Consider the following 13,440-nt stretch of genomic DNA (forward strand, 5'->3'; position numbering starts at 1 on the left):
AGGTAGGATGGCCATCGTCACTCCATCCCCACCCTCCTGGGTCCACAAGAAGTGACATGTTGGGTCTGAGACCCCTGGTAGGTCCCTCCTGGAGCATGTGCCCCAAGAGAGAACTACCAACTGCAACGCAAAAGCTGCTGGGGCTTTCTCTAGACCTCTCAGAAAGATACCAGGTGAGCGGCACTGCGGGATGAACAGAAAAAAAGAGTGGGAGTCCTGGAAGGGAAGAAACTTGTCCAACTCACATTCATGTTTCTTTCTTTGCTTCCCTCTCTTTTTTTCAGACCCCAGCTGGTTTACTGTGCAAAGCCCACAGCAGCCATGAGGCCTCTCCTTCAGCTGTTGCCAGCTCCCAGCGTGCGTGCGGTCACACGTTGTGCTTATGTTGGTTGCCATGGAGACGTAAGTGCCAGATTGAATGAAGCTGCGTGCTCTGGGCTAGGAAATGGAATAGGGCCAGGTGTATTTTTAAAGCCATCTGGGAAGGCCAGTCACCATGAGAAGAGATTCCTTCCCTGGTCTACGTGCCTCTACTTTAGGGACTGATTCACAAATGGACAATGGATATGAGCTGAGCCCCTCTTTTTGCCTTAACTTGCTGAATGATTTCAGCAAAAAATTATTTGGGACTTTTGCCTCTTGACACAAATGCATCTTAGGGGAAACCTCTTGGCATGTGTAGACACTGTGAGGTTCTAAAAAGGTTTACACATCACATACCAGGTATTATTTTAATTACTTTATATTCATAATTAGCCCACTTAATCTGCACAACTGATCTGTGAGATGAATCCTACTTTTAGCCAGATTTTATAGATGGGAAAACTGAGGCACAGAAAAGGTGATTTGAATGCCTGACATCACAAAGCTAAGGGAAACACAAAATTTGAACCCAGCCTAGGTGGCACCAGATGCCCTTCTAATCACATGGCTATTTTGCCTCTGCAATGATTTGGAGATCAAGAAGTCCTGATTTGTGCAGACTGGTGCAGCCACTGTGGAAAACAGTATGGAGTTTCCTCAAAAAGTTAAAAATGAAACTTCCCCTTTGACCCAGTAATCCTACTTAAAGGAATATATACCAAGAAATCAGAAACACTAATCAGAAAGGACATATACATCCCTATGTTCATAGCAGCACAATTTACAATAGCTAAGATTTGGAAACAGCTTAAGTGCCCGTCAGCAGATGAATGGATTAAAAAGCTGTGGTACATCTACACAATAGAACCACTATCCCATATAATAATCCTATATAATAAAAGGCTAATATGCAAATGACCAAACTGTGGAATGACATGTCTCTATGATGCACGCTGACCACCAGGGGGAAGACACTCAATGCAGGAGCTGCCCCCTGATGATCAGTGTGATTCCACAGGGGGAGCGCCACTCAGCCAGAAGCCGGGCTCATGGCTAGTGAGCACAGTGGAGCCTCTCCCGCCTCCGTGGCAATGCTAAGTATGTCTGACTGACTAAGTGGATCTAAGCCATCAGTCAGACATCCCCCCCAGGGCTCCCAAACTGCAAGAGGGTGCAGGACTGGCTGAGGGACCCCCTATCCCAAGTATACAAATTTCGTGCACCGAGCCTCAGTGCTTCTATAAAAAAGAAGAAACTTTTACCATTTGCAACAGCATGGATGGACCTGGAGAGCATTATGCTAAGTGAAATAAGCCAGCCAGAGAAAGATAAATATCATATGATCTCACTCATTTGTGCAATATGATGAAAACATAGATTGATGAACAAAAATGGATCTGGAGCAGGGATGTAAGAGATCAACCAAGGGATTTGTATGCATGCATATTAGCATTACCAATGGACACAGACACTGGGGCAGTGGGGGCTTGTCCTGGGGGATGGGAGTGGCCAGAGTGGGATCAATGTGGGGAAAAGAAGACATATATAATACTTTAAACAATAAAAAAAATAAAATTCTTTATTTGAAATTTTGTCCCTGGCACTGCGTGACCTCGGCAAGTGACTGAATCTTTCTGAAGGTCAATTTCCCCTTTGGTAAAAGGGGGGGAGGGGCACCAATGTCTTGTGAAATTGTGAAGATTAGAAGTCATATGAAGAGTCTAGCAAATAGAAAGTACTCAATGCAAGGCAGCTTTATTAGTGTGAATGTGGGCTCCTCTAGCAACTGGCTCCCAGCTCCTGTATCAGGAAGGGAGTGCTGAACTGTAACTGCCACTGCCCAGAAGTGGCAGATGGGGCAGGCCACTGTGCCAGGGCCAGCAGAACCACGGCTGCTCTTAGTATCTACGGCAGATACTGTCACTCCCTGCCCATATCCCTCAGCATTCATCAGCCCTGTGGCCTCAGCTCTGGCCACAAGCACCTGTGACTATGCAAGAGAGCTTCTCCAGCCATGGGAGTTGCTGTGGGCAAGCATGTCCCCAGGAGTTGGTGGATAAATACCCCAGTTCCCTGTCTCCTGAAGGTCCCCAGAATCTGCTCATCAATTCCCTTGGTATTTCCTATCTTGCCTTCCCACTGCCCAACTGGGATCACCTCCCAAATAAATAACTTGCACTCGAGTTCTATCTCAGGGTCTGCTCTGGGAAGGAACACAAATGAAGACAGTATAGACATCTGTGACTTGGATGCTGACATCAGTTACAAAAGGCACTTGTGGGACACTTACGCAGGGAAAAGTTAATGGTGGTAGGCTGAAATTTGGCCCCAAAGAGGTCCAGATCCTGACTCCTGGAACCTGTAAATGTTACCTTATACGGCAAAAGGAATTTTGCAGGTATGATTAAATTAAGAGGTTTAAGATGGAGAGGTTACCCAGGTAATCTCAAACATCCTTATAAATAAGAGAGGCAGAGGAAAGACTTGACGCAGAAGTGGGCAATGTGACACTGAGTGGATACTAACACAGGAACTCAGAGGCAAACTTGAGCAGTATTTCTCAATTCCATGGACCAGCAGCATCAGCAGCACCTGGGATCTTATTACAAATGCAGACTCCTGTGTCCCATTCCAGACATGCCGGATCCAACTCCAGGAATGGGGCCCAGCAGTCTGTGTTTTAACAAACACTTTAGGCGATTCTAATGCTGGTTGTAGTTCAATGGTTAACTCTGGAAAGCATCTCAGGTAATTCTTCTATCTAGCCAGAGGACCAGTGCTTAAAAACCACTGATCTAGAACGCTGACTTTCAAACTGAGCTTTGCAGAGCTTGGGAGTTCTGGGTAAATGCCCCAAGACTGCTAAAAGAAGAGTGGGTAGAGTCCAAACCAGCAGAGCTTCCAAACCTGAGGTCAAAAAGTCACATGGACCGAAACCGGTTTGGCTCAGTGGATAGAGCGTCGGTCTGGGGACTGAAAGGTCCCAGGTTTGTTCCCTTCAAGGGCATGTACATTGGTTGTGGGCACATCCCCAGTAGGGGGTGTGCAAGAGGCAGCTGGTCGATGTTTCTTTCATCGACGTTTCTAGCTCTCTATCCTTCTCCCTTCCTCTCTGTGGAAAATTAATAAAATATATATATTTTTAAAAAGTCACATGGCCAGATGGGGCTAGACAGGTGGATGGACTAAGGAAGGCAGACCAGAGGGTGTGGTCAGGACTGCCAGGTCATCCTGGTTTTCAAGTGGTTTGTTGTTTTTAAGAGACATCAGAAAACATTTTTTTTAAAAAGTTGAGTCATTCTTAAATGTTAGCAACTAAGGCAAAATTTTAAAATCTCTTCTCTGTCCTCTCTTCTCTTTCTTTTTTAGTACTATGGCATGAAGGCTGAAAATGGCTAACTAAGACTGGATTTGGGCAGCTAGTGTGTGAGCTTCAGGTCTGCTGCAGGATCCTCCAGCCACCTCCTGGGCCCAGCAGGCTAGCCTGGACAGGTTCTTCTCAGGGTGCTGACAGGAACGCCATGTGGGTGGGATACTTTTGTCTGGCCACTGCTGCATCCCTGTTCCAAGTATGTATCCGGCACTTATTAAGTATCTGTTGAATCAATCAATCCTCATGGCAATCCTATGAGTTGGAGACTATCACACCCATTTACAGATGAGGAATTTGGAGCTCAGTACAACTTGTGATGTGACCTTCCCACAATCACATAGCAGATAACCCAGAGTCAGGATTCAAACCCAAAACCCTTCACATAAGGACTGCTGTGAAGAGCAAATACAACCGTAGCTGTGAAAATGCTTTGCAAAATGAGAGGCTTGGAGATAGTAGGTACCAATTATAAGAGTCATATGAGTATTTATGATGTGAACTGCATTGTAAGAAGACGGGACGCCAGCTTATTGAAGTTAGAAGGGAATTCTTTTCATTTTAGAGCTGCATTGTTTTTGTATGGCTGTGGCAGCGGTGGCTGTAGATCTGAGGGAAGGAGGCTTGAGTGTGGTGAGTGGCAATGTGGGAGTTTGGCCCTCGGTATCTTTAGGGAAGGACTCCCATCTCTCACGCCACCACTCTGTATGCCTGAGTTGAAGATGAGTCACAGCTTTATTCAGAGGCATGGGGTGGGAAGAAGTGGGAAAGCTAGGACCACTGGAGAGCCCTCTACTGTAAGAACTCTCACTGATTATATTATCTAGAAGAAATATGGGGAGCTAAATAGGAGGAGATGGCTGAGAACATTAAACAATAGCTGATCAGCATCAGATCAAACAAACGGCTCATAATCTACTGCCAAGACCATGATTGGTTCCCAAGTGGTGTCCTCACTGACTTCTAGTCAGGAGAGCACTGGGCTAGATATTATGTCCTACACAGTCACAAAACTCCTGCTCTGGGCCCTGTCAGCAGCCAACTGGAAAAGATTCCAGAGCCCAGACAGAATTTTCATTCTTCCACATGACTCACTCTACTGGACTGGGTTTGGGTCTTTTCACCATCTGGTCTCTGAGACCTTGACCCGACATCATCTGGCGAGTCCCTGACTGCCTGAGAGGCCCTGTATTGGAAGAGGGAAGCCACACTGTCTGTGTGGGTATAGCGTAAGATGACTCACAGTGCCTGCAGAGAATGTCCATGAAGTGGTATTTCCCTGGTAGAATGGCCTCATCACCCAAAATACCCTTCTTGAAGAAGATACTAGAGCGTACTTTGTACTTTAACCCCTGTTAAAATACAAATGCTTTCAGAGGAAAGATAAACCAGTATCCTGGCAAGTCATGTACACTTTAGTATAAAGTAAAATTCAATCATTTGCTAAAAGCTTTGGGCATTGATATCCTGAGAAGATAGGAGCGAATAAAGAATAAAGAATCTAGTAATAACTATGTATGGTATCAGATAGGTCCTAGACTTACCAGGGTGATCACTCCATAAATTAAATAAATGTCTAATCACCATGTTGTATTAATATAATATTATGCATCAACTGTAGTTGAAAAAAATTAAAAATTGAAGGAATGAAGAATTTTTTAAAAAGAATCTAGAGCTGAGTTTTCAGCTTAACAATAACCCACAACCTTCGGACCAACTTAGAGCTGAGTTTTCAAAAGATAGAAGTAACCTACAGCACTTTAACATCTAATATTATTATTTATCCATGGCCATACGCAGATTTGGTCTACATTAGTAAAAGACCCCAACTTAGAGTCAGAGGACAGGATTCCAGCCTCCAATTTTCTCACATACCAGCTATGTGATCTTGGGCAAGTCACTTAACCTCTGAACCATCATCTCTTCATCTAAAATGTGGAAGTGATATCACACCCATTCCAGGGATGCTATGAGAATTACAAAAATTGAAGTGTGTGGAAGGTCTGCATGTCTATAAATATTATTATCCTTGGGTCTGTGCCACCACATTCTAGAAATTGTACAACTACTGACTGAGGTACATCTATGAATGGTTATTGGAGCTGAGTCAATCCACAGACTCATAGTAAGCCCAGCCAGGGCCAGCCAAATCTAAGCTAAATCTGCTCTTAGTTGAATCACAAACATGTGAGCTTCAATAAGTGATTATTGTGTAAGCCATTGAGTGTGAGTGTGGTGTATTACCTAGCAATGGTTAAAACAATATACCAACATTAAGGTTCATGACATTAAAAATTTTAGGGCCATGTTCAATTAAAATTATTTTCAAATATATCTGACACTTATCTGTGGAGAGCGACTAGAGTGTTTGGACAGGATCAAGCCTTGGACTGACGAAAGGGCATGGTCCCCTTGAGGCAAAGCCACATACAAGTCCCAACTTAGAGGGCAAAGCCCTCCCAGCACAATTATAGCCAAAGGCTATGGTTGTATGTAAGCTTGGCCTTATAGTCCGACCTTGTAATCCTAGGTAGCTGAGGGATGTGAGCTGCGGGAGGTACAGCAAGTGCTGCCAAAACAAAGCTTGATAGAGTTCAGAAAATTGCAATAAAAGGAAAAAAGCATATTTAAAACTCCTAAGAACACTGTAAATATCTTGACCACTCCCTTGTTTTGCTTTGTGTGATCTGACTATAAAATAAAGATTCAGCTTACAGGTGGGGTCTTGGTGTCCTCATCCAGGCACAGTGATCCACCTGACCCCAACTATATTCTCTTGTCTGTTTTCTTTAACCCTTTATCACCCCTCCTCAGGTTCACCACTGGCCATGCTGGTCACAGTTCACTTATCTGCTTCTTAAGCAAAATAAAGTGAACACAATTCAGTCTTCACTGGATCATTCATGCTCATCACAGTGAAAGCCAGTAATGTGCTATAAGTTCATGAGGCCTAGGAGGGGAGGGGTATGTACAAAACAGGGGTTCTAAAAATAATCCAGTCTACTATTCTTTTTTTTTTTTTTTTTTTTTAAATCTCAGACCATTCCCCAGTTCTTTACCATTTTTCTTATAACCAATTTTACAAGCTGGCATTTTGTTGTCATTGTGTGTATCTTAAGCAGCAGACCCACTCCCAAAATCTAATATGCTACAGTGAATTCTCCACCCTTGGAGAAACCTATCTAAGCCTGTTAGAATGGTGTCCAAAGTAGAGTTAAAAGGCTTAGAGTAGAGGCCTGAGTGTGTTTTCTGCATAGCAAATGCATGTGCTTTAGTGCTCAGATTTCTATCATCAGTGTTGGCCTCTGATGCTTTGCTCCTTTCTTGGTTCTCCTCTGGGACCGGCAGTAGGTAACAAGCATCTGATGCAGATAGTGGGTGCTGTGTCTGATATTGCTGGAATACATTTATCCTGGAGAGAGGGAGGTGAGCACCAGGCTAGGTGCCCGTAAGAGCTCTTCCTCCATCACAGCCCCTCTCCGGGGAATTTAGCGCGTGCTGGTTGGGCTGCCTGGGTTTTGACAGCCAATGGCCATGGGTTCCCCAGGGCAGAAGCAGCATTGCATTTGTCTCTATGTCCCCTATAGCACAAGGCATCCAGGAGGCACTCACTAAGGTGTTATGGGTAAAATGAAAAGATCTTCCACCCTAGCTGGTTTGGCTCGGTAGATAGAGGTTGGCCTGCAGACTGAAGGTTCCCAGGTTCGAATCCAGTCAAGGGCACATGCCCAGGTTGGCGGGCTCGATCCCCAGTTGGAATATAGTTGGGGCAGGCGTGCAGGAGGCAGCCAATCAATGATTTCTCTCATCATTGATGCTCCTCTCTCTCTCTCTCTCTCTCTCTCTCTCTCTCTCTCTCTCTCTCTCTCTTCCTTCCTCCCTGAAATCAATAAAAATATATATATTAAAAAAGAAAAGAAAAGATCTTCCTGGTGGTCCTTATTTCTATGAGCACAGGAAGAGTAAGAATCAATAAGCTTGAATACAGAATATTTCACAGTAAATTGTTGGAAAATATTGTCAAAGAATTAAAGTTCTTCTGTGTCAAGGAATAGTTCCCATTTCAAGGCATACGTCTATGTCTAAACTATGCTATCAGGAAGGCCTGACAACTAAATGAAGGAGGCAAAGCCAAGTGACTAAGGAGACAGCAGATTTTTTTTCTCTATGTTTTCTGCCATGTTAGTGATTTCCTCTAGCTCTCTACTTTACTGTTTCACCAAATGTCTGAAACCACATTCCCAACCAGAAGGTCTGTACCTAGCAATTCGCGAGGAAGTGTGGATGTGTGGGCTAACTACTCCACGTTCCTACCATCTCCCTTCACTCTGCACCCCAGAGGCTGACCCCCATGACTGCATCAAGGAGCTCCTCTGCTTGGGCTTCAGGTTGTGTTTGGCCAACATGTGGTTGTATTAGAAGAAAGGTATTTCTTTTCCACTTTCTCCCCTGCCTTAGGCTGCTCTGTGATCAAAACTCCTGCTCAGTGACCCCTCATCCCAGGTCCCAAATCTTCCTGGAATCTATTTCCCATTTCTTCCTCTTGTCTTTTCAAGCACAAAGGTGGTAAAAGCTCTCACAGTTGCTAATTTCTCAACACTCCTTGTTGATTCTCTTAACCCTGCCCACAACCTCTGAAACTGGTCCCTTCAAGTATTTTCATCAGAACCATAGACTTGCTTCTTTTTCCTGGTGTTACCCTGACTGGTAAAATCTGTACAAAGGTCAGGATCTAGGGCAAGGTGTTTAAAGAAAATCAGAGGTTCTTTCTCTCTAACTTTCAGAACTAGTACTATCTAAAGTAAGTGTTACAAAATGATGGCATTCCTCAATCTATAGATGAGAAGTTTTATTTCTTCATTCACTCATCCAGTCACCAAATATTTATTGAGCACCTACTATTGAGCTCCAGGTATTATTCTGACCCTGGGGAAATTATGCTAATGTACAAGGCGGACAGTGTCCCTGCCCACATAGTGCTTACTGCCCAAGGCTAACTATCTCCAGAAGTCAGACAGCCCACCAGCTAGAACCAGAGGACTATTTCCTTAAGTCCTGAGACTTCAGCAGATTATCAAAGGAATTTATGTCCCAAACAAGGTTAAGAACCATCTATCCAGCATCTCCCTTAAGTAGTGGAATAAAGACTCACTCCCAGAAGAAGCTTGGTGCTGTCAACTTGAATTTGGGGGGAGCATGTTGGCACACTCATGGTGGCACAACCAACCACCTTTCCTTCCCCCTCCCCGCCCCCATATTCTCCACAAATCCCTACCCCTCCTTCAGTTCCTCACACTTCTATAATTAGCCCACGCCCTTCTGAGCCCTTCCCTCAGGGCCCACGGACGCTGGCAGCACATCGTGTTGATGAACTGTTTTTATGAATGGACAGGGGTTGGGGACTGAATTCTGAGCTGTGCCTTCTCTGCGCTTCTAGCAAAGACAGTGAGAGCAAAATTTCTGCCTCAAAGTATATATGAGATTCATCTTGAAGCATGCGACTGATTGCCATTTCTAGGGAGAGCCATGGGTGACTGAGGCAAACTGAGGGAGGCTCTGAGGAGACAGGCAGCAAAGCCTGGGGTCTGTCTGCCTCCCTCAAGCCCTCTGAAAATATTTGTTTGCCCAGAATGGTTGAAATAGGCTATGCCAGTAACCCAATACTCCCACTGCTCTGGGTCGGACAGGACAAGGGCAACAGAAAAGGTTGCCACGCTGGCAGGGAAAGCCCCTTTGCCTTCGCCTCCCAGCACTGCACCCAGCACACACCCAGCTTCAGGCCTGGCTCTCTGTCTGGAACACCTCCGCCTTTCCCCAGAAAGCCCCCTTCTCCCAGCTGCCTCATCTGAGGCTGAAGAGAAAGCCCACCCCAGAAAGGACAACAGGAGATCAGACAGGGCTGGAGAGATGGAAGACCTAATCCCGAGGCTGCATGGGGGCCTCTTACCACCCCAGAGAATCAACAGGACTCCTTTTCCCTTTTGTGGGATGGTCCTGACAATCAGCGACACTGCCTGAGCTGGGACAGTGTCATGTTCGTTCCACATCATTCCCTTCGAGTCAAGCCCCCTTCAGAAGGGGTCAGGGATGTATTTATAGAAACGTCTAGGACTCACTTCTCTTTCACTCGCACTTCTTCCCATCTCTTTTAAGCTCCCCACAATTCCCTATCAAATGAAATTGTGTGGCGAAAGGGGGTAAGAAGTGAGGGAAGGCAGAAACAACTTTTGGAACAAGGACAGAGGGGCTTCCAAGACCAGCTGAATGACAGAGCTTCTAGGGTGGTCGGCTCCCTTCCAGCCTCCCTCCAGCAAGAGCAGACTAAGAAAAATACCAGGACATGTTGCAAATCAATCTTCCTTCCTCCCCCTGCCGCAAATAGGGGGAAGAGAGGAACGTGGTCATCATTTACCTGCTGAAATTGGGAGGACACTGTTGACGAAAGTAGGCTGAGACACAACAAAGCGGAAGAAAAGCTGAAGATAAATTCCCAAAGTCGTTGGATTCAGGACAACCATGCTGGCTGGGGTCTGGAAAGTGTCAGGTTCTGGGCAGCCTTGCCTCCAGGCTGCCGCGGAGCCTTGCTGATCTGTTTTTGTCTTCCCCACTGCTGTTCACCTCTCTCTCTCTCTCTCTCTCTCTCTCTCTCTCTCTCTCTCTCTCTCTCTCTCTCCCTCTCCCTCTCTCTCCCTTTCTTCCTCTCCCCATCAGCCTCTCTCTATTCTCTGTGCCTTTACCAAGAAAGAATGCCAACCATTTCCCATTAAACCTTCTCTATACTACTCAGGGTTATATTTATCTCAAGCACTGGATCAAATGCTCACATTAAAATTAAGATGTCAGAATTTTCTCTTTTGGAGACCGAGGTAAGTGGCTATTGAAGAGGTGATGAAAACGCAGCCCAGTCTTGATGCTCACTAAAAGCATGATATCAAGGGCAGATAGATTTTCTAATTGATTACCCACCTACAGGCATCTACTTCTCGGAATGGTGGTGCCCTGCAGCATCACAGAATGAATCCTTCTGCTGTCAGTCTGTGACATTTTTACTCACTGGGTGACACATGTAAAGTTGACCTTGGTTTTTGTGGGTTTTTTTTTGTTTTGTTTTGTTTTTTGTTTTGTTTTTTGTTTTGTTTTTGCTTACCATCCAATAAAAAGTGCAGGCAAGGAGTATTACATTTTGCAAAAACAGTTTTCTCCATGAATAATGTTTATTCTCTCTCCAGAAGCTGTAAACTCCATCCCATGTAAAGCAAAATAAATGAAAAAAGTCAATGGATTGGAAAGTGAATGATTATTTATCAAACTATATTGGAAGGCAACCAACCAAATATGAGAAGATATTCACAATCTATATATATATAAAAAGCCAGGGACCAGAACGCCAGAACGACCAGTCACTATGATGCCCGGCGAACCAGTCCAATTGGGGGGTGGGGCTGGCTAGCCAACCTCCTGCAGCCCCTATCCTCAGCTGGCCCCACCCTCAATGGGCTCCCACCACCCTGATCTGCATGCAGCCTCCCCCTCCCCAGCTGGCCCCGCCCCTAACCCCCCAACCAATAGGGGGTGGGGTTGGCCAACCAACCTCCTGCAGCCCCCCCCCACCTGGCCCCACCCCAGATCAGCGCCCCCACCCCATTCGGGGCAGGGCTGGCAAGCCCACCACCCATAGCCCTCCCCACAGCCAATCCTGCCCCCAAGAGCCCAATTGGGGCAGGGGCATTGGCCAATTGCCCACAGCCCCTACCCTCAGCTGGCCCGGCCATGATCAGGGTGGGCCAGCTGGCCAACTTCCTGCCATCTCCTCCTCCTGACAGGCCCAGCTCTGATCTACCATGATTGGGGCCAGGCCAGCAGGACCCCACCAGTGCATGAATTCATCCACTAGGCCTCTAGTACCTTGATAAGGAGCTAATATCCAAAATATATAAAGAACGCAGACAGCTCAACAACAAAAAAAAATCTAATTAAAAATGAGTAGAGGACCTAAACAGACACTTTTCCCAAGAAGACAAACAACTGTCCAACAGATATATGTAAAGATGCTCAACTTCACTAGTTACAACAAAATGCAAATCAAAACCACAAGAAGATATCACCTCATACCTGTTAGAATGACTATTATCAATAAGACAAGAAATAAGTGTTGGAGAAGATCTGGAGAAAATTCTCACACACTGCTGATGAGAATTACAGCCACTATGGAAAACATTATGAGCAATTCCTTAAAAATTTAAGACTAGAGTTACCATATGACCCAGCAATCTCTCTTCTGGATATCTACCCCAAAATTTTAAAAACATTAATTGCAGCATTATTCGTGGTAGCCAAGACATGGAAAGAAGCTAAGAGTCCTATGGATGACTGGATAAAAAAGATGTGGTATACATATACAATGGACTTTTACACAGTCATAAAAAGGTTGAAATCCTGCCATTTTCAACAACATGGATTACTTTTGAAAGTATTGTGTTAAATACATCAGATGGAAAAGGAAAAGAACCATATGATTTCACTCATATATGGGATATAAAACAGAAAGCAACAAATGAAGAAACAAAACAAACAAGTACACACAGATACAGACTAGACTTTGGGTGGTGAGCACACATGCAATATATGGATGATGTATTATAGAATTGTACACCTGAAACTTACGTAATGTTATTAATTAATGTTACCCCATTAACTTTAATTTTTAAAAAAACCAAAACCTATATTTGGAGAAATAGCATCATTGACTTGATCTTCGGCTAGACAAAATCCTCCAAAATAAAAAGTATTGCATCCTTAAATGAATACCTCTTATGAGTTTATAAAGCCTGTTATAGAGATCTTTAGATTATTAAAATAAATAATAATCCAGAATTTTCTATTTTGCTTTCATTTAATACTAGTAAGTCCTAGTGCCTCATGGGGACTTAATTCAGAAATGGTTTGGTATTTATGGAATCTGGGGGAAGGTAGAGCTGGGTAAAGGCAAACTATAAGGTGACACTCCACAGCTCTAGCACCAGATGGGCTTGACCCCAGTTCTGCTATGACAGTGAACAAATCATTAGATCTCGCTAAGCCTCAGTTTTCCCATCTTAAAATGTTCCTTTTAAAGGTTTGTTGGAAAGGTTAAACAAGGTAACATGAGGTGAATCATTTGTGAATTCAAATTTCTGTACAGAGATAGCAAAAATGAAACCCAGGGAACCATGGTAGATGAGGCGCAAGGATGGTCAGCAAAAACCTCTCCCATCCCTGCATGTGTATGCCACTCTTTCCAACAAAAGGTGGAATCTATTTCCTGTCCTGTTGAATCTGAACTGGCCTTATGACTGACTTTGACTAACAGAATGTGACTAAGGTGACACTGTGCTCTTAACAGGCCTGCCGGCTTCTGCTTTTGCCTTTTCTTGGAAGTCAACTGTTAAATAAAAAAGTCTGGACTATTGATTAGGCCACAGAGTGTAGGGGAGCAGCCAACCTCCAGATATCTGGCCTTCTCAGATGAGGCACTAAACCAGAGACCTCATTCAGGTCTCCAGATGATAGTAGTCACAGACTACTGTCATCTGTAGATGACAGTAGTGAGACCAGCTGAAGAACTGTCCAGATGAACCCAGCCCAGATTCATGAGCAAATAGGATGGCTGTTATCTCTGCCTTCAGTATCCTAAGCCACTAGGTTGTAAGATAATTTGCTTTGCAACA

At 44.6% G+C, this 13,440-nt stretch overlaps 1 protein-coding gene across 2 annotated transcripts in view; it reads right to left on the minus strand.

Annotated features, from left to right (window-relative positions):
• LOC311632158 (acetylcholinesterase collagenic tail peptide) overlaps nucleotides 1-13,440 on the minus strand; it is a 109,727-nt gene that overhangs the window by 39,799 nt on the left and 56,488 nt on the right. Inside the window, exon 1 of one of the 2 annotated variants that reach the window (XM_084903288.1) lies at nucleotides 10,146-10,383. The exons of the other annotated variant lie outside the window; for it this stretch is intronic. Coding sequence (XP_084759414.1) covers nucleotides 10,146-10,251 — 106 coding nt within the window. The 5' untranslated portion in view covers nucleotides 10,252-10,383. Of the gene's footprint in view, nucleotides 1-10,145; nucleotides 10,384-13,440 lie in introns of those variants that run through there. 2 annotated transcript variants of the gene reach the window in all.

The sequence above is a fragment of the Pipistrellus hanaki genome (genome assembly GCF_964339955.1).
Source record: "Pipistrellus hanaki genome assembly, chromosome: 13".
Taxonomy (NCBI): Eukaryota; Metazoa; Chordata; class Mammalia; order Chiroptera; family Vespertilionidae; genus Pipistrellus; species Pipistrellus hanaki.